At 37.0% G+C, this 22,288-nt stretch overlaps 1 protein-coding gene across 3 annotated transcripts in view; it reads left to right on the plus strand.

The window, feature by feature from the left end:
- The window catches only part of FAF1 (Fas associated factor 1), a 500,811-nt gene that overhangs the window by 142,345 nt on the left and 336,178 nt on the right, over positions 1–22,288 (plus strand). For all 3 annotated transcript variants that reach the window (XM_070468180.1, XM_070468182.1, XM_070468181.1), the window contains 2 exons: positions 2,530–2,576; positions 17,343–17,548. In XM_070468180.1, coding sequence (XP_070324281.1) covers positions 2,530–2,576; positions 17,343–17,548 — 253 coding nt within the window. The remainder of the gene's footprint in view (positions 1–2,529; positions 2,577–17,342; positions 17,549–22,288) is intronic.

Raw genomic sequence — 22,288 nt, forward strand, 5'->3', positions numbered from 1 at the left:
CCTAGATCAAGGCAAGATGCTGTTTTTGAAATATATTGCAGTCTGATGAGGATCACTAAGGAAGCCCAGCCTCTAATGTAGGTTTTTCTAAATCTAGTCTCTTTCCTAAAGGTATCCTTTCTATCTGTGCTCTCCTGAGCCCTAGATAGATCCCAGGCATTCCCATAGTTTAGCATAGTGCCTGGAAATGAATAGGCATTTGTTAAGTTTTTTGAACTGAACTTTTAACTTTACTCTTTATTTCTTCATTCTTTACTGTTCCCTTTTCTAACAAATTCTCTTTGAACTCAATAAATCACTATTCCTTTTTTTTTTCTTTTTAACACAAACAAAAATTTATTGTAGCCATTCTTCTTGCAGGTCCTATATTTTTACTTTTTGTGTTGTTTCAAGATCAGTTATACTTTCTTATTTCCTATATATTTCTTAGTCTTTCATAATACAGTTTTTACCAAAACTGTTTTCACATATGTCTAACAGTCTCTTATTAGGCCTCACTATATTAGACTGACTTCATATTTTTTTATTTTGTCTAATCCCTCTTTATTGTATCTTTGTTGCCCTCTCTATGACATATACCTACTCTTTCCCCTCTTTTCTAACCCTTCCATTTTTATTGTTTTGTTTTTGGTTTTAGCTTTCTCTTCTCTTTTTCTTACATATATGAATTCCCCAGGATTCTGTTTGTCTCACTTCTCTTCACCAAAGAAGAAAGAGAGGGAGGGAATTAAAATATTTCCAGAGCTTCATTTTATTTGCCTTTAAACAGATGTTTTTCTTAATCTAGCTCTGATTTTTAATTTAAAGAGAGGTAATTTTAAAATTACTTTTTGTCTCCCTTTGGATATTACCAGAACTTCTCATGGTAAAATTAATTGTTGGATGGAATTTTTTCCATGCTAGAAGCCAGGATGATTAATTAAGATTCAGCCAGACAGGCATAGGGAAAAGGGCATTCCAAGCAGATACAATATCTTAAAAGGCCCCAAGATATAAAAACTTGATACCTTTAAGGAACAAAAAGGCAAGTCCACTTTGACTGAAGATGTAGTATTTACTCTACAGATGAGGAAACTGGCTCAAGGAAGTTCAGTGAATGAAGAATATATACTAAGGTCATCAAAGCAATAAGTCAGGGAATCTAGATTCAAACTTTGGACTTTATAAATCCTTAGTGTTCTTTCCATTATACCTTGGCATTCTCTAGTGAAAATTTGAACAAAATCTTTCCAAACTCTGGTATTTTGTTTCTTTTCCAACATCACAGAACATTCTCTTACCATTTTCTGTTTTTTAACAAAGAAGATATTTGTATGTGGAACCATTGCTGTCAACAGAAAAGGGATAATTGACCTGGCACCAGGAAGAGGTGCTTCTATTGAATTTGTGGCTTTCAGAACTGATTTTAGGGTTTGCTTGACTCAAAGGATTTATGAGCCTTCAGAGTTGTCAGGGTTCTATGGTATCCACTATCTATATTAATATGTGGATTTCTTTGGCTTTTGCCTGTGAAGCATTAAAACTTTGAAAATTCATAGCAAGTGTCTTATATTCTACATTGTTTCTATTCAATGGTATAATTTTGTAAACTTGACCTACCTCTGGCAAGTATTTAAACTCATATTTCACAAAACACACAAACTCCTTTTTGCAATTGATCTCCACACAGCTGATAAAACATCGAAGTGTTTATCTGCATTTTGATGTGGATGTGTGGGAAAGGGGAGGGAAGAAGTCGTTATGATGCAAAAGCAAAGTTGAAAGAATCATTTTTTTTTTTTCCTTCAGAGAATCTTCTCTATTACCCTGTAATGATCTGCCCACAATCCAGGATGTAACAACCTGTTTGCTTAGTAGTCTTTAAAAATGTCCATATCATGTCACATTTGTTCTGTCTCTTAAGTGACTGGTGACTTGTTAGCTTAGAGACTAATTTCAGAAATGTTTTATGTAAGGAGACTTCCCCAGTGATGCTCCTGCTCCTTTGTAAATTGTGGTGTGTTTATCAGACACCTTATGCCCCTACATTTTTTTTTTTCCTGATTGTTCTTTTCTTTAGGAATAATGACTGTAACAACACAATGAATTTTAATTCCTGAGCAAATTTTAAAATTCTTGGCATTTTTCATTTGTGATTCTGTATCTTTCTCCTCTCAATCTGAGGAAGGAAATAATATTGAAAGATAACTTTAAGGTACTGATTTTACTTGTTCTAACATCCTTAAACATCCTTCATTTTGTGGGTGTTTTGCCTGAATGAGGACTATGGAATTAAGCTTTTATGACTCAAGATTTGGGAATATTATATGCCAAATGCATTTTAAAAAATTCTCTGAAATACAGTTTTATTATAGAAATGTATAAAAAATATTTAATAGAAAATTTTTTTATCACTGAGGAAACACCTAGTATTTTGTTTAAAATTTCAAAGTATACTTATTTTTCTTTATAGTGTTTTCCACCCCATTACACTCCCCCCCGGAGCATTTTTCTATTTCCTTAAATGTCTTCTCTGTTTTTTGTTTACAGGCAGCTATTAATGGTGTAATACCCCAGGAAAACGGCATTCTGCAAAGGTATGTTATAAGATGATGAGAATTTAAAGCAAAAAAAGAGACAGTGGTTAATATTTTTTTTTGTTTCACTTTTTCATAGAGCATTTGATCTTTGGTGTTTAAAGTTATTGATACAGTTGTTCTTCTTTCAGACATTTGATTAGTTATATTAATTTCTGAAAGTCTCTAGTGTTTAACTGTAATGTTATTTCAGATTGAGTGATACCAATTTTAAAGATGATTTTATTTTTAGGAAAACTTTTCAAGGTCATCTTCTAATTCATAAGATGAAAGGCATTGAATCCTTCAAGCTTAGTTAGTGGTGAGAAAATCAGACATGGCTCAGTAACTCTAGGGCATGGTTATCATTTAACTATACAGGCTTATCTCCAGCCTTACTAATTCTTTTTTTTCCCCCTTCTCTTTGGTTTCTAAATTAAATTTTTGTTAATTTGCAACAATTTGAGTAAGTCCTTAATAATGAAACTTCCCAGAGCTTTGAACTATTTTGCCTGAAGTATCCACTGTAAAACATGTGGAATAGTCTTCGTGGTTTTGTGTCATTGCCAAAAGGTAAAATTGGAAGATGATGCCAAGAGAACTATAGTAGTTATAAAATAATTCCCTAAACTAAAAATAAATTTATAACTTTCTTTTCTTAAAATTGGAGACTGGTTGTGGATTGAGAGAGCACATTACAAAGTCATAGGAGGTAAACGATTCTCCCTTCCAAGTATAGTTTAATTACTTGATTCCCCCTACTCCTCCTCTCTCCTTGCAGTTCAAACTTTGGCTTGAATTTTGGTGGCTGGGATTTGTAAGTCACTGAAGCATGATCTGCTAAGTGCAGATGAGGCAAACAGAAACAGCAGACTAGGAATGAGGGTTGTTTTGGAGAGGAAGAAAAGCACTGTTGCAAAAACATCAAAAAATTCACCATGAACTGCAGAATGTGCTGTACTTTATAGGAAACTGTGTATATTTAGAAAGGAAGAAAAATTCTGTTTGATACCTGTACCACCCTTTGTGATTAATGGTTTTTAGGTCAAAGCAGTGATAAACAGACCTATTCCCCACTCTCTCTTTTTTTTTGGAAGACTATCAGAATTTCATCCAGAGTAAATGTGGCTGATTTCCACAGTCTGTACCAAATTTTTGTTTGTTGGTTTGTTCAGTTTTTTTTTTTTTTTTTTTTTAAGTTCACAAGCATTCGGTTCTATTGAAACCCTTGTCTAGAAAGCAAACCAGATGATTACAAGAGCTTCCTTCAAGATTATTTTTTCCCCTTGGTTTAGAAAGTTTTAGACTGCTAAATATGGCTCCAGTTTTATTCTTGAGTAAATGTTATGTCACTTTTTGTGCCAGAATTTTTGCTTGCTAAACCCTTGTGGATTCAGCTGCTAGGTTCTGAGTACATATTGGATATATCTTATAATTAATAGTATTTGCTAGAGGTGAACTGTAGAAATTCCCTCATCCCTGGAAACATCCCAACTTCCTGTCACAGAATATACTTTTTGCTTAATATATATTTATAGCTAGAAATTCAGTACTGAATTGATTTCTAATAAAGTTACTATAATATTTGGGGTTTAACTTTCATCAGAATGGATTTTATTTTGATTTGTTTGCTTGTTAAGGGAATGAATCATATGTCCACAGAAGAAAGTAATAGTTTTCAACTATTTTCCTTCCTAACTTTGTTCTTTAGTTTTCAAATCACTGTGGATTTGACAGAACTGAACATTCTTGTATGTCTGCAACCAGAGGAAATGAAAGAGAGCTCTTTGTACTTTCTCATGGATTTAACACTGAAAGTGTAAGATACGATGCTAGGAATGGTATATATGGGCAGAATCTTTGTTTTATGTGTTTGAATTTTGTAATAAATTGACAATAGTCTGTGAAAACAACTACCTCAATTTGTCAGTTTATACCTCAACAGAGAAAAGAGCTACCAAGAAAGGGTGTTTTTTAAAATATGTAAATTATTTTGGGGAAAAGAACCTGATCTCTGTACTTTATAGTTTTTCTTGAAATGAGATGTTCACGTTTGTTCAAAAGTGGGAATTTTTTTTTATGTACCCGTAAGTTCAAGGCAAAGAAGTTTTTTTTTATGCTTAAGGTATTTTGCTATGTAATTGATATGATTTTCTTTATTAATGTCCATTAAAACCCTTAAGAAGTAAATGCTCATATCTCATAGATGAGGAAACTCAAGATTAGAAAATTTGTAGGCTCACTGAAGGCCACAAATGTAGTAGGTGGTGAGGTCTGGATTTTCTCATTTTAAAAACCATGCTGTTTATTTTATACCTATCTGGCCTCTTGAAGGTCAGTAATCTAGTCATGCCATAACTTTTAAGAATTTTTTCCTTGGGGTAAAGAAGTTAAAATTTAACACATGTATATAGCATCTTTCTTCTAGAGCTTTGTTTTTACACTCACTATTTCAGTTGTGCAAGTAAATGCAGGTATTATTATCTCTCACTTTAAAGGAGAGAGAATAAGGCATGAGTGATTTGACTAGATAATACAGCATGATGTTGATGGAGTCAGGAACATAAGCAAGTCTTCTGCCTCATCCTCCAAGGCTTATTTAACAATAATAATAACAATAAAAATACATTGCTAATACAGAATATGCTTGCTTACAACTAAAATAATAACTGTAAAAACAAAGCTGTAGAAGAAAGATGCTATATACATGCATTAAATTTTACCTTCTTTATCCCAAGGAAAAAAAGTCTTAAAAGTTATGACATGACTAGATTAATAACTTCAAGAGGACAGAGTGGTATAAAGGAAAGAGCATGGTTTTAAAATGAGAAAATCCAGACCTTACCACCTATTACATTTGTGGCATTTGGTGAATCTATAAATTTTCTAATCTTGAGTTTCCTCATCTATGATATATGAGCATTTGGTTCTTAAGAGTTTTAATGGGCATTAATAAAGAAAACTATGTCAATTACCTAACATAATACCTTAAGCATTAAAAAAAAGTTTTCTTTGTCTTTAACTTACGGGTACATTAAAAAAAAGAAAATTTCTACTTTTGAACTCATGTAAAGAGGTAGCAAGAATACACAGAAGAATTTATATAAAAAAGATCTCAATGACCCAGATAACCATGATGGTATGATCACTCATCTAGAGCCAGACATCCTGGAGTGCAAAGTCAAGTGAACCTTAGTTAGCATCACTACGAACAAAACTAGTGGAGGTGATGGAATTCCAGCTGAGCTATTTCATATCCTAAAAGATGATGCTGTGCAAGTGCTTCACTCAATATGCCAGCAAATTTGGAAAACTCAGCAGTGGCCACAGGACTGGAAAAGGTCTGTTTTCATTCCAATCCCAAAGAAAGGTAATGCCAAAGAGTGTTCAAACTACTGCACAATTGTACTCATCTCACACGCTAGCAAAGTAATGCTCAATATTCTTCAAGAGAGGCTTTAACAGTATGTGAACTGGGAACTTCAAGTGTTCTAGCTGGATTTAGAAAAGGCAGCAGAACCAGAGATCGAATTGCCAACATCCGATGGATCATAGAAAAAGCAAGAGAATTTCAGAAAAACATCTACTTCTGCTTCATTGACTAAGCTAAAGCCTTAGACTGTGTGGATCACAACAAATTGTGGAAAATTTTTCAAGAGACGGGAATACCAGACCACCTTACCTGCCTCCTGAGAAATCTGTATGTTGGTCCAAGCAACAGTTAGAACCAGACATGGAACAATGGACTGGTTCCATATTGGGAAAGGAGTACATCAAGGCTGTATATTGTCACCTTGCTTAGCTTATATGCAGAGTACATAATGCAAAATGCTGGGCTGGATGAAGCAGAAGCTGGAATCAAGATTGCCGGGAGAAATATCAATAACCTCAGATATGCTGATGACATCACCCTTATGGCAGAATGTGAAGAGGAACTAACAAGCCTCTTGATGAAAGTGAAAGAGGAGAGTGAAAAAGCTGGCTTAAAACTCAGCATTCAGAAAACTAAGATCATGGCATCCAGTCCCATCACTTCATGGCAAACAGATGGGGAAACAATGGAAACAGTGACAGAGTTTATTTTCTTTGGCTCCAAAATCACTGCAGATGGTGACTGCAGCCATGCAATTAAAAAACTCTTGCTCCTTGGAAGAAAAGCTATGACCAACCTAGACAGCATTTTAAAAAGCAAAGACATTACTTTGCCAACAAAGGGCTGTCTAGTCAAAGCTATGGTTTTTCCAGTAGTTGTGTATGGATGTGAGAGTTGGACCATAAAGAAAGCTGAGCGCCGAAGATGGATGCTTTTGAACTGTGATGTTGGAGAAGACTCTTGAGATTCCCTGGGACTGCAAGGAGATCAAACCAGTCAATCCTAAAGGAAATCAGTCCCAAATATTCATTGGAAGGATGATGCTGAAGCTGAAACTGAAACTCCGGTCTCTGGCCACCTGATGCAAAGAACTGACTCATTGAAAAGGACCCTGATTCTGGGAAAGATTGAAGGCAGAAGATGACAGAAGATGAGATGGTTGGATGACATCACCGACTCGATGAACATGAGTTTGAGCAGGCTCCGGGAGTTGGTGAAGGACAGGGAAGCCTGGCGTGCTGCAGTCCATGGGATCGGAAAGAGTTGGACTCAACTAGTGACTGAACTGAATAAAGTTTGTAACTAATGCAGTCAGAGTCTAAACCATTCATTTATTCATTAACAAACATCAAATATATACATGTATATTTAATCCTTCTTCTTAAAGTATTTTATTTATTCAGGATATTGTTCTGCACTTTTAAAAAAGTATTTTTGGAGATAGTTATTGTTAGAAATATGCACTAATAAATTACTTGTATTTTTGGCCAGTATATGTTATGTTTTCTAAAAATTTTTTGAATTAATTCTGTGTAATTTTGCTCATTGATTGAATGGTATTTATCAACTATTTTATTTTGTGATCCAGACATATGTACTGTATGTTTCTTTGTTTATTCATTGAGGAAGCCTAGAGAAGAGAGGTTTGTTTTCAGATCTTGAGCATTATTATAAATAGCTTTCAGAATAGGTAGATGCTGAGGTTTTCTGATTTAGAAAGTGTCCATTTTGGCTAATTAGTTTCTACTTATTATCTTTTCTGATGCTAGATTTTTAAAAAATCTGGCTTTTTTTTTTAAAGACATTTATCTTTAAGGCACATTTTATTTATTTATCTTGTACCTAGAAGTTTTATCAAGGGGTGAACTTTTCAAAATGAAAATAACAAGGTTAGAGTCTCTGTTTGCTTTGCCTTGGACCTGTGTGGTTTGTAGAGGAAAGTTGACTAAGGATAAAAAAAACTTTAGTTGAAGTTTAGATCTAAAATAGTTTTCTCCATAGAGTTTCCCTAACCAGTCAGTGTGTTTGTGTGTGTATGTTGTTTTTTTTCCTTCTTCTTCTTTTAAATTATTGGTTAACTAGAGTAGTGAGAGGGTCAGATTATAGGATTGACATCTTCATAGATGAAAATTTTACAAATACAGTTTTTGAGGCAACAGTTTTGGATACCTTTGCACTCTTTGGATGCTATTGAACATTAGTCACAACTGATAAGATCATTCATTAACTGGACCTTTTTTCCTCTCTGTCTCTCTTTTTTTGATTGCTAGTAAGAAACTCTAATGTAAATTCATTATGTTTTGTTGATCTTGAAATAGAAAAATTATAGCTAATAAGGAAATTTTAAAGTGGTCACTTTAAAAAAAGTCCTTTGTGACCAGCAAACATACCAAATAGCCTGCTTGGATTAGAAATATTAAACTGTGTCCTTGAGTTAGGGTTTGGTAAAGAGAAAAAAGCAGCACACTAGGAATTTCAAATCTGAGGGTCTTTCATGTAGTGCATAGTTACACAGATGTGGTGTAGGTTGAAGGAGCCAAAAAAGGATACTTAAAACAATCTGGATGTAACAACTGCAGGAAAAAACTGCACCACTAGGCCCAGATTGGGTGTGTTCTCCTGGTGAATGAGGAAGGGAGCTTAGGGCCAGAGAAAACTTAAAGCTGTGGCATCCTCTGAGAAGGGTGGGCAGAGCTGGGACTGTATGGGGCAGATCTGTGGAACCCACTCCAGAGAGCTTGCTCTAGGACAGGCTACCCAGAAGAACCCCCTATTGACCACTGAAGTGCACAAGGTCATTCCTTGTACTGGAGGGAAAAAAGAAAGATTTTGGGAGAGGTTGAAGTTAGCAGAATTTTGGAACTCAGAGGAAGGACCCTAGGAACTTTTAGCACCAGGCATGAGAAAGAAATCTTGCTCAGCTGATACTGATATTTCTGACAGGATGCAGAAGTTTGTTTCAAAGTATTGAAAGAAAATAGAAGCTAACATCAGTGATTGACTGAAACAAAGTGGGTGCCATTGATGGTGCCGTCACTGCTAGGGTAGTGTTGATAGGATCAGTTTGTAAACTTGTAAGAACAGAATTTTGTGTGTGTACACACATGTTGTTACTGTCCTTGTTTCTATTTCCTGGTCATATAGCCGTGGTTGGTTTGTTCTTCCATTCATCTCTGTCAGTACCTCAAATAGTCAAGGTTCTCTATTTGGTGGGACATCTCAAACTGGGTAATGATATACGCCAGTGATACCAGTGCTGAACTTCTGTTACTGTGAAATGAGTTCCTTGGTTAGAACCAGTGTTGCATGGAAAGCCATAGATCAATAAGGCATTCCTTAAATCCATGAATGGTGGTGCTGGCAGAAGGATTGCTGTCAGAGAAGTCAACTATGTATCAAGAAAAGTATCTTAGGTGGTAACAGATCACTGACTGCCCCCTCCATGGTAGAAATGATCCATTACCAGACCCCTGAGGAATGGGGTTGTATTGAGGGTTCCGTATTGGTCTCTTGTTTGCAGTTTAGGCATTCTGTAGATTCCCTAGCCAGATTCAGACCTGGTGAGGGTAAGTTGATGTTGTTGTGCCTAACCATCACTCCTACCGGCATGGTCAGATTGTACCTTAAAGCATTGAATAGTCCTGGGGTACAAATGAATAAAGCTCACTGACATCAGCAGAACAATGCCATTTTATCTGTGTTGAGAGTCCCCCCCCTTTTTTAAAACTGGATATCTTCCCTGGTGGCTCAGTTGGTAAAGAATCCGTCTGCAATGCAGGAGACCTGGGTTCGATCCCTGGGTTGGGAAGATCCTTTGGAGAAGGGAATGGCTACCCACTCCAGTATTCTGGCCTGGAAAGTTCCATGGACTAGTATCTGGGGTTGCAAAGAGTCGGACATGACTAAGCGACTTTTACTTTAATTTTCATAGACAGCAGTCACCCAGTAACGTATATTCACATTTTGTGTCCACTCTAAATGATCCATTTCTATTCCTCTTCCTCAGACTCTTGTGTGAGTCAGTTTTCTTTTTATGTTTTCCAAGTTCTGATCAACTGGCCAATTCATTAACTACTTCATGTGATTCAGTGTAGATTTGTATCTCAAGTTATTTCTCTGTCTAAATGAAGTGATCATCCTGTGTTACAACCTTAAGTTCTCCTCACTTTCACTACCATCTTTTTAAAAATTTTGTTTTTTATTTTTGGCTGTGCTGTACCTTTGTTGCTTGTGTGCTAGTTGCTTTCTCTAGTTGCTGTGAATAGGGCTACTTTTCGTTGCAGTGTGTGGTCTGCTCATTGTGATGGCTTCACTTGTTGGGGAGCATGGGCTCTAGTTGCACAGGTTTCAGTAGTTGTAGCATGTGAGCTCAGTAGTTGTGGTGCTTGGGCTTAGTTGCTCCAAGGCATGTGGGATCTTCCCGGACCAGGGGTCAAACCTGTGTCCCTTGCGTTGGCAGGCAGATTCATTACCACTGGACCACTAGGGAAGTCTTTCAGGGATATCTTTGATTAGGGTTGTAATGTTTCAGCAGTTTATTTTTGATTGATACCAGCATATTAAACATAATCATTTTTTCCTTTCCCAGTCCAAATTTTTTCTTTCTCAGTTAATTTAGATATCTCTTAGGCATTGATGGGAGTATAAGGTACAGTAACCAGCTTCTGACCCCTGGACCCTGAAACTTCACCAAGGTGAAGGGCCCTGCATTTTTGTGATGTGTGTCTCTTAATGTCTAGCATGCCCATAGTAGTGAGTAGTGAAGTTGCTCAGTCGTGTCCGACTCTTTGTGACCCCATGGACTGTAGTCTACCAGGCTCCTCCGTCCATGGGATTTTCCAGGCAAGAATACTGGAGTGGTTTGCCATTTTCTTCTCCAGGAGATCTTCCTGACCCAGGGATGGAACCCAGGTCTCCTGCATTGTAGGCAGATGCTTTGCTGTCTGAGCCACCAGGGAAGTTGCCCATGTATCTTGCCAAAGCATCAAAATGCTTGCTACTTTTGTGCTTCAGGGCCAGTCTGCATTGTCATCACTATAATGTTTTGTGGGATACCTGGGTGATCAAGATCTGTCCACTAGATTATTATGACAAAGAGCAAGAGTTGATTTAATTTTCAGGAAAAGACAGTGAAGGCATGTTGTTTACCGTGCTGAGAGGAAGCAAAATGCTTGTCATGGTGCTTGCAAATTAAAACAAATAAAAACAAAACAAGGAGTTGTTGTTCCTGTTCTCTCCTCCTACATAATATCCCTGATTTCATGGATCAGGAAGTCAATATGAGCTATCTATCGGGATCTGGGGAGAAAACTGCAGGGTAGGTTGAAGAGAGTAAATGAACTTTGTGTGATTAGATTTAGGCCAAAACTTCATTTACCACTATAATCTTCCATTTTTATATTCCCGGAATTTAGAGTTAGCATCTAGTAATCTCCTAAAGATCTAGATTTTCCTTTAATCAGTACACCAACCCTTAGTAAATAGCTACAGGTCTCTTAGGGGAATTCTTAGAGGAAATTTTACAATACTTATGGTGGCTTTCTTGCATTGTTTTTAGGGGACCAAGGACTTTCCTTTGTGTTTGGAAACTGAGAGTAACTATGACCCTCCAGTGTAGTTATGGAAGTTAGGATCTAGGTTGTCAGATCTAGGTTTCTACTGTTTATAGATGAAGTAATTTTAGTCAGCTGACTTTCAATTTTGTTTCTTAGAAGTACCACATTGAATGAAGTATTATTAAAGATTTCTGCAGGTTGAAATCTCCTGATTCTTATTTTTCATCCATGCTGTCTATTAACATCATTGCTTCCACCTTTTTCTTGTTGAACTCTGCTGTGTGACCTCTGCACTTTGGGATCCCATCATGCCTATTAGGGAATCTTTTTCAGTGGTGTCATTAGCCCTGAAACACCTGTTTTGTTCCCTACCCACAGAAGATAGCTACTACAGAGTTTTTCAAGGATATAGATTTCCTTACTAATGTGTTTTTTCAATGCTTTAGGGCAGTGTTCTCTGGGACCTCATGGATAATATCGTGGGATGATGTGTATATATTCAGGTTGTACATGATTAATCAGTCCACTCCAGCATTCGTGTTTTTCTAAGCATCTTGATTTCTTCTACATTTTGCCAGGGCATTTCATCCTCATTAAATGTAGACTCATTTGGGATTTAAGTTTCCTTCAGTAAACAAGAAAACTATTAGAGGTTCTTACAGCTGCTTAAGCAAACATATTATATTTGGCCCTATCCAAACTCTTTTTGTCAAACTCACTTCAAATTTATTTCCACAATTATTCCCTAGGATTTTGCTGATATAATTTATCAAAATCTTATGATTACTTTTGGATATAAGCTATCTTTTCTCAGTTAATATGTTGTACTTGTTTTTGTGGTGCATGCCTACATCTAACTTTAGAGGTAGTAAGGAATGGTGGAGGTAGGTTTTAAGAATAGGCATCTACTTTCAAGGGAACTGTCTCAGGTAATAATATTAATAGTCTTCTCAGCCATGGGAGGAGGAGCTGTTTCTGCTTACAAAAGAGGCTCAGAGAGACTCAAGGGATTCACAGTTCCAACCTTTATCTGAATCCACCCAGGTATCCGCATTTTCTGGGCTTCCCTGGTGGCTCAGCTGGTCAGGAACCCTCCTGCCATGTGGGAGACCTGGGTTCGATCCCTGGGTTGGGATGATTCCCTGGAGAATGGAACAGCTACCCACTCCAGTATTCTGGCCTGGAGAGTACAGTCCCTATGAGAGTTGGACTGTGAAGAAAGCTGAGTGCCGAAAAATTGATGCTGTTGAACTGTGGTGTTGGAGAAAACTCTTGAGTGTCTCTTGGACTGCAAGGAGATCCAACCAGTCCATCCTAAAGGAGATCAGTCCTGGGTGTTCATTGGAAGGACTGATGCTGAAGCTGAAACTCCAGTACTTTGGCCACCTCATGAGAAGAGTTGACTCATTGGATAAGACCCTGATGCTGGGAGTGATTGGGGGCAGGAGGAGAAGGGGATGACAGAGGATGAGATGGCTGGATGGCATCACCGACTCAATGGGCATGAGTTTGAGTAAACTCTGGGAGTTGGTGATGAACAGGGAGGCCTGGTGTGCCGCGGTTCATGGGGTCGCAAAGTTGGACACAACTGAGCGAGTGAACTGAACTGAACTGATACGACCCCTGTACAGTCCATGGGGTCACAAAGAGTCAGACATGACTGAACAGCTTGCACTTTCATCCCCATTCCACATCTTAGGTCCTTACTTCTTCCACAACAGTGCCTTAACTTTCACAAGAGAGACTTAAAAAGCGTGTATATTCAACTTTCACTATAGCTATGCGAGCTGAAAACTTAAATTTTGAGTCTGATTTTTAGGAGACTCATACCTTTGGTTACAAGAAATAAGAAACTTCTTTAAAAGTGCCACTTCAGAAACTCTGTAACATTCTTAACATGAATGAATGAAATGTTAAAACCCCCCTAGTGTGTCATTCTGTTATGTAAGCTCTCCCTTGGAGTCAGAAGCAGCCTACTCACAGTTCTTCTTATCATTATTACTACCATAATGGTCAGGTCAGATCATCATTTGGTTCCTTCAGGCACTTGTTTCAATAGTGATAGTTAATCATTATGCCAATGTATGGCTTGAATCACTAATATCCCATTTTCCATTGGCAAGGAGCTAAATAGTGCATTGAAGGTCAAGGCCATAATCAAGGCAGTTCCTGAATCCTGTGTTTCCTGGGACACCTTCGTTGTCAAGAAAATGAAACCACACTCCAGGGTATTTTTAACAGAGGTATTCAGATGATGAAGAATCCGCCTGCAATGCAGGAGACCCAGGTTTGATCTGTGGGTCAGAAAGATCCCCTGGAGAATGAATGACTACCCACTTAAGAATTCTTGCCTGGAGAATCCCATGAATTCAGAATCCAAGAATCCTGTATTTTTGCCTGGAGAATTCCACAAGGCTGGTGGGCTACAGTCCATGGGGTTTCAAAGAGTTGGACATGACTGAATGACTAAGCACACAGTGTATGATCAGTTAAACAGGTTTGGGAGGACTAAAAGAGCAAAAAAGTAAAACTGAAGTAACTTAGGTATAATAATTGCTTTCGGAAGGTACCACTTGAAGGTGTAAGGAATTAACAGAACTTTAAATCTCAGAAGGGCTCTTTGGAATGGAGGATCAGACTTCTGTGGGATGTTTATTGTCTAGCCATTAACTGGTATCTCAGAGGGAATGACAAGAAGCTGGTTGTAAGAATGCTGAAAAAAGCATGAGACTGAAAGCTGCAGGGTGATGCTAATGGAAATGCATGTAAACAGGAAGGAGGAAATCTTTCTTGCCCTCCTCCTAGTTACTAATTTGTATCTAGTATCCTCTATTTGACAAAGTCTATCAGGAAACCTTAAAGGAAAAATAAAATTTTTCAGAAATCCTAGCTCCTAAATTACAGAAGACTATACAAGGGTCACTACGAACTAAGCTAGTGGAGGTGATGGAATTCCAGTTGAGCTATTTCAAATCCTGAAGGATGATGCTGTGAAAGTGCTGCATTCAATATGCCAGCAAATTGGAAAACTCAGCAGTGGCTGCAGGACTGGAAAAGGTCAGTTTTCATTCCAGTCCCACAGTAAGGGACTGCCAAAGAATGCTCGAACTACTGCACAATTGCACTCATCTTACATGCTAGTAAAATAATGCTCAAAATTCTCCAAGCCAGGCTTCAGCAGTACATGAACCATGAACTCCAGATGTTCAAGCTGGCTTTAGAAAAGGCAGAGGAACCAGAGACCAAATTGCTAACATCCGCTGGATCATAGAAAAAGCAAGAGAGTTCCAGAAAAACATCTATTTCTGCTTTATTGACTATGCCAAAGCCGTTGACTGTGTGGATCACAATAAACTGTGGAAAATTCTAAAGAGATGGGAATACCAGACCACCTGACCTGCCTCTTGAGAAACCTGTATGCAGGTTGGGAAGCAACAGTTAGAACTGGACATGGAACAACAGACTGGTTCCACATAGGAAAAGGAGTATGTCAAGGCTGTGTATTGTTACCCTGCTTATTTAACTTATATGCAGAGTACATCATGAGAAATGCTGGGCTGGATGAAGCACAAGCTGGAATCAAGATTGCCAGGAGAAATATCAATAACCTCAGATATGCAGATGACACCACCCTCGTGGCAGAAATTGAAGAGGAACTAAAAAGCTTCTTGATGAAAGTAAAGGAGGAGAGTGAAAAAGCTGGCTTAAAGCTCAACATTCAGAAACTTAAGTTCATGGCATCTGGTCCCATCTCTTCATGGGAAATAGATGGGGAAACAGTGGAAACAGTGTCCGACTTTATTGTTTGGGCTTCAAAATCACTGCAGATGGTGATTGCAGCCATGAAATTAAAAGACGCTTACTCTTTGGAAGGAAAGTTATGACCAACCTGGATAACATATTTAAAAGCAGAGACATTACTTTGCCAACAAAGGTCCGTCTAGTCAAGGCAATGGTTTTTCCAGTAGTCATGGATGTGAGAGTTGGATGGTGAAGAAAGGTGAGCACCGAAGAATTGATGCTTTTGAACTGTGGTGTTGGAGAAGACTCTTGAGAGCCCCTTGGACTGCAAGAAGATCCAACCGGTCCATCCTAAAGGAGATCAGTCCTGGGTGTTCATCGGAAGGACTGATGTTGAAGCTGAAACTCCAATACTTTGTCCACCTCATGGGAAGAGTTGACTCATTGGAAAAGACCCTAATGCTGCGAGGGATTGGGGGCAGGCAGAGAAGGGGATGACAGAGGATGAGATAGCTGGATGGCATCACTGACTTGATGGACATGGGTTTGGGTGGACTCTGGGAGTTGGTGATGGACAGGGAGGCCTGGCATGCTGTGATTCATGGGGTCGCAAAGAGTCTGGCAGGCTGAGCTACTGAACTGAACTGAACTGATACAAGGGTTAATTTGGAGTTAAGAAACAATAAGTCAGTGACTAAGCTACTGTTTTTCTTAAGTTCTGAGACATTGTGACAACATTTAGATGGGTGTAGTTGTTGCACAGATTCTTTTCTTAGATACTTAGAAACTCACTTTGGATTCCAGCAGTGACATTCTTCCTGCTTGGACATTTTATTCTCAGGTCTTCCTTCCCACATTACTTTCTTTGACTGTAACAACTGGGAGAATGGGTAGGTTTTTGTCTTTGAATCAGCGATTACTAGAGTGCCTGAACTCAGTTAAGATCTAAACTAGTTATGTTAAGATTTTTTGAGTGACCTACAGTGAGAAATATTTGGAATCCAAAACACATATTACAAATATGTCCCAGTATCAAAAGTTTTTTGAAACAATACTTAGTTCTAACTATTAAACATACTGATAATTTCTTTTCTATTCTATTCTCTTCCAGTCTATTCTTAGTCTTACTCTAATTCTGTCCTTTAAAATGTGAAGTAAATGTAAATATTTTCTCCTCCTTAATTGTATAAACAACACTTAACCTAGCTTGTTTTTGGTCATTCTTGTCCTTCTTTGTATTTGAGCCCCCCACCCATTAATTTACTTTAACTTCGGGGTGAGAAGAAAGGTATTTTAGAACTGAGCTTATAGTTCTGATGTTGGAGAAAAATTATACAATATTGATATTTAACAGGAGCATTTCTTATGCTCCTCCACTACTGTTCCTACTGAGGGGGAAAAACAGTGGGAAAAAAAATATATATGTAAAATATACATTAAGTCAGAGAAAGTAATCCAAATTCTTTAGAATTATTTCTCCTCTCATTGGTTTGTTGAATGTGTATCTTCTGTGATAAAGTATTGAACTTGGTAGATGATACAGCCAATAAAAACACAAATGTGAGCTTCATAATTATTGGCAGTGGTGAGAAGTTAGAACTAGTCTGAGGTAGTAAAACATGCTCTGAGTTGAAAAATATTCAATCTGAGATATGAATGATAAATTTAATTAGCTAGAAGAAACGTGAAATTTTGGGATGGGATTGGAAGGAAAGATTGTTCTTAGAAGGAATGGTTAAGGCTGTTTGTTTATTTGGTTTAGGAATGGGAAAGTTTCAGAATAGTTTTTGTGTAAAGTGTAGTTAGTTAATGACTGGGTAAGTAAATCAGAGTGGGTTAAGAAAACACTGTAATTCACAAGATGTTTTACCAATGTAGTAAGAGCACAAGCCAAAAAAATAATTGAATGATATGTGTGATACTATTATAAGAGGGAAAGTAAGGTGGCTTTCAGTCAGTGAGAGAGATTATGTGAAAGAATTAGAACTTAAGTTAGTCCTTGATGCAAGGGTAGTTAAATTTGATGTGAAGAATAACACAAGCCAAGTATGGAGTAGGTCTTAAGTGGTAATTTGTAGTGATTTGGTTGATGATAATCCTTTTTTGTCAATATTTCAGTGACTATGGAGGTGAGACTATATCAGGACCTGCATTTGATCCAGCAAGTCATCCAGCTCCAGCTCCTGCTCCCTCTTCCTCTTCAGCATTTCGACCTGTAATGCCATCTAGGCAAATTGTAGAAAGGCAACCGCGGATGCTGGACTTCAGGGTTGAGTACAGAGACAGGAATGTTGATGTGGTACTTGAAGACAGCTGTACTGTTGGTAAGGTTTTTCCTACCACATAGCCTTCACAAATAAAAAATTTATTAGGTAAACATTCAGCTCATATTCTTTCCTTTTGAGTTGACTGCTATACCAAGAATGGGAAAAGAAACCAGATTGATATTGTTCCATATAGATTATTGTGTTCTAATTTTAAATACTGTCTTGAGATTGAGGTAAGTTTGGGAAGAAAGTTTTTTTGTTCTACATATACAGAATGGTATATGAAGCTGTTTCAGGGAAGATACAAATCAAACATCTCAGAGCTTAAAAAGACAACAGAATTATTAAGTACATTGACATCAGACTTTTTAGCTAAAGTGCCCTCATTTTTAATACATGGCGGCTGAATAAATGCTTTAGCGTTATTCTTTCAAAGGAGATTCAAAATGTATGCCTGCCATTTTAAGACAAACTTTACCAAAATTCTGTAGAGAAACTATGTTGAATTCATATTCGATTCAGATTATTTGATCCATGTTTCTTGCAGAACCAGAAATTGTATTAATTTCTATTTTAATAAGAGTTTTGCCTTAATTCTAAAATTTTAGATATTTCTGAAATTTTGCTTTTGTTCCTTTTTGGGGAGATTCTTATTTAATTTTATTAATTGAAATACATTAAGAGAAAAGCAAGGCTGTTAAAACTAATCAGTCCTTCACTTAAATCCATTAAGAAACTTTCCACTGTTGGGAAGATAAAATTCAAGTCTTGTAACATGGCTTGTAAGTCCCTGCTTGACCAGATACTGCTGTATTTCTAGTTTTCATCTATTATCACCCCTTCTTACTCACCATGCCGAACTTGTAATGGACTTTTTTTGGTTCACTGAATAGGTTATACCCAATAGGGTATTTGGACTTGTTCTTTTCTTTGCCTAAATTCCTCCACATGTAAATGAGATATGTACAGTATAGTTTCATTAACAGTAGCTACATTGTACAGCAGATGTTTATAACTTTTTCATTTGTAGAAGTGAAACTCTGTATCCACTGAAAAGCAACTCCCCATTTTCCCCTACTGCTGAGTTCCCTGGCTGGTGTCATTCTGTTTTCTGCTTCTATGAGTTTGACTACTTTAAATACCTTATATAAGTGGAATCATGCAGCATTTGTGTTTCTGGATTATTTCACTTAGTATGGTATCCTCAAGGTTCATCCAAGTTGTAGCATATTACAGGATTTCCATTTTAAAAGCTGAGTAATACTCCACTGTGTGTATGTACCGTATTTTCTTTGTCTGTTCATCTGTTTATGGAATTTAGGTTGTTTCCACCTCTTGGCTATTTAAATAAGGCTGCCGTGAACATGGGGTTGCAAGTATCTCTTTAGACACTACTTTCAATTCTTTGTGTGTGTGTGTTGGTTTTTTCCTCTGTTTTTTTGTTTTTGTTTTCTATATTTCATTTTATTGGAGTATAGTTGATTTACAGTGTTGTGTTAGTTTTAGGTGTACAGCAAAAGTGATTCAGTTATATGTGTATATATATATTCTTTTTTTCTTTTTTTAAGATTCTTTTCTCATATAGGCTATCACAGAATATTGAGTAGAGTTCCCTGTGCTATACAGTAGATCCTTGTTGGTTATCTGTTAATATCTTATATATAGTAGTGTATGTGTGTTCATTCCAGGGTTCTAGTTTATTGCCACCCCTCCCCATTTCCCCTTTACTAACTATAAGTTTGCTTTCAGTATCTGTAAGTTCATTTCTGGTTTGTAAATACATTCATTTCTTTTTTTTTAAAAAGTAGATTCCATATATAAATGATATCATATGATATTTGCCTCACTTCACTTAGTATGATAATCTCTAGGTCCATCAATGTTGCTGCAAATGACATTATTTCACTGTTTTATATGGCTGAATAATAGTATTGTACTAGAGCTTCCCTAGTAGCTCAGCAGTAAAAAAATCCGCCTGCCAGTACAGGAGACATGGGTTCAATCTCTGGGTCAGGAAGATCCCCTGGAGAAGGAAATGGCAACCCATTCCAGTATTCTTGCCTGGGAAATAACCATGGACAGAGAATCGTGGTGGGCTCCAGCCCATGTGATCGCAAAGAATCAGACACGACTTAGGGACTAAACAACAACAAATATTCCATTGTATATAGGTACCACATCTTCCTTATCCATTCCTCTGTCAATAGACTTTTAGGTATGTTCTTTTGGATTAATACACAGAAGTGGCCTTGCTGGATCATATGTTATTTCTCTTTTTAATGTTTGGGCAGCTTCTATACTCTTGCATAGTGGCTGAACATTTTACATTTCCAGCAATTGTACACAAGGATTCCTTCCAATTTTTCCATATTACCAGCGCTTGTTATTTTCTGATATTTTGTTTCTGTTTTTATAATGATCATCTTAACATGTATGAGTGATATCTCATTGTAGTTTTGATTTGCAGTTCATGATGATTGAGCATCTTTTTATATAGCTGTTGATCATTTGTATGTCTTTGGAGAAATGTCTATTCAAGTCCTTTGCCAAGTTTTAAATTGGGTTTCTTTAACTTTATTGCTGTTTAGTTGTGAATTTCTTTGTTTTGAATATTAACCCCATAACAGATACGTAGTTTGCAAATATTTTCTCCCATTCTCTAGGTTCCTTTTATTCTGTTATTTCTTTTACTGTACAGAAGTTTTTTAGTTTAATTTAGTCCCACTAGTCTATTTTTATATTTGTTGTCTATGCTTCTGGTGTCATATCCAAGAAATCATTTCCAAGGTCAATATTATGGAGTTTTGTCTTTATGTTTTCTTCTATGAATTTTGCAGTTTCAGATTTTTAACCCATTTTGAGTTAATTTTGGGGTATGGTGTACGATAAAGGTCTAATTTCATTCTTTTGCATGTGGCTATCCAGTTTTGCCTACACTATTTGTTAAAGAGATTCGTATAATGTAGACTTGGTACCCTTGTCAAAGATCATCTGACTTACGTGTGGGTTTTATTTTGACTTTATTTTATTCTCCTCTTTATGCCATCCTGGGCTGTTTTGATTACTTTGTAAAATTTCTTGAAGTCAGTAAGTGTGAAGCCTCAAGTTTCATTCTTTCTCAAGATTGTTTTGGCTATTAGGGCCCTTTGTGGTTCCATATGAATTTTAGTATTGTTTTATTTGAGATCTTTCTACTTTTTAAAATGTAGGCATCTATTGCTAGAAACTTTCCTCTTAGTACTGCTTTCCATAAGTTTTGGTAATGTTATGTTTTCATTTGTCTGATAATATTTTCTACTTTTCTTTATTTCTTCTTTGGCCTGTTGGTTGTTCAAGCATTAAATTGTTTAATATCTACATATTTTTGAATTTTCTGGTATAGAGGACATATTAGGTGGTGGTGGTTGTTTAGTCACTAAGTCATGTCCACCTTTTGTGACCCCATGGTCTGTAACCCGCCAGGCTCCTTTATGGCATGAGATTTCCCAGACAAGATTACTAGAGCGGGTTACTATTTCCTTTTCCTGAGGATCTTCCCGAACCAGGGATCAAACCTGCATCTCTTGTGTTTGCAGGTGGATTCTTTACCTCTGAGCTGCCAGGGTATCCTGACGTATTAGGTTACAAACAAGTTAACAGATTAAAGAAGACTGAAATCTTCCCACGTATATTTTCCAACCACTGTATAATGAAACTGAAAGTCAGCAGCACTTTCCTTTATGCTTTTCTTCTTAAATTTATTATCTGTCCTGATCATGTTCCATATGTGCTTAAGAAGAATGTGTATTATGGTGCTGTTCGGTGTTAAATTTTGTACATGTCTGTTAGTTCCATTTTGTCTACAATTTTTGTTCAAGTCCTGACTGACCTTCTCTGTGGAAGTTTTATCCATTATTGAAATCCTCTGCTGTTTTTGTGTTGTATATTTCTCCCCCTCATTCTTTCCTTGTTTGCTTTGTAAATTGGGTTCTTTGCTGTTGAGTATATATATGCTCATAATTGAGAAATCATCCTGGTGAATTGCTTCTTTTAGCATTATATAGTATTTTCTTGCTACATTTTCCCCTTTTTTCCCCTTAAATTGAAGTATAATTGATTTACAGTATTGTGTTAACGTCAGGTGTACCGTATAGTGTTGCAGTGTTTTTGTAGATTATGTTCCCCTATAGATTATTAAAATGTATTGGGTGTAATTCCCAGTGCTATACAGTTTATTTATTTCATGTACATTAGTGTGTTAATCCCATACTCCTAATTTTTCTTCCCTGTCTCCCTCTCCCAGTTTTAGCCATAAGTTTTTCTATGTCTTTGGGTCTCTTTCTGTTTTGTATATACATTCATTTGTATTAAATTTTTTAGATTCCACATATAAGTGATATCATATATTATTTGTCTTTTTCTGTCTTGACTTATTTCACCAAGTATAATAGTCTCTGGATCTATCCGTGTTTCTGCAGATGACAGCATTTCGTACTTTTTTATGGCTGAGTAGTACTCGTGTGTGTCTGTGTGTGTGTGTGTGTGTGTTTGGGGGGAGCGGGAGGGAGGGGTAGGGAGAGTGAGGGATCTCATTCATCCAGCTGTCTGTTTTTGGACCATTTACACAGAATATCTTTTCTCATTCTTTCAGTTTCATCTTGTATGTGTTCATGAATCTAGAGTCTCCTATAGACAGTATATGAGCTTTCCAGGTGGCTCAGTGGTAAAGGATCCACCTGCCAATGCAGGAGATGCCTGAGATGTGGGTTTGATTCCTGTGTCAGGAAGATACCCTTGGCAACTACATCAGTACTCTTG

The sequence above is a fragment of the Odocoileus virginianus genome, chromosome 5, assembly GCF_023699985.2.
Source record: "Odocoileus virginianus isolate 20LAN1187 ecotype Illinois chromosome 5, Ovbor_1.2, whole genome shotgun sequence".
In the NCBI taxonomy this organism is placed as follows: domain Eukaryota; kingdom Metazoa; phylum Chordata; class Mammalia; order Artiodactyla; family Cervidae; genus Odocoileus; species Odocoileus virginianus.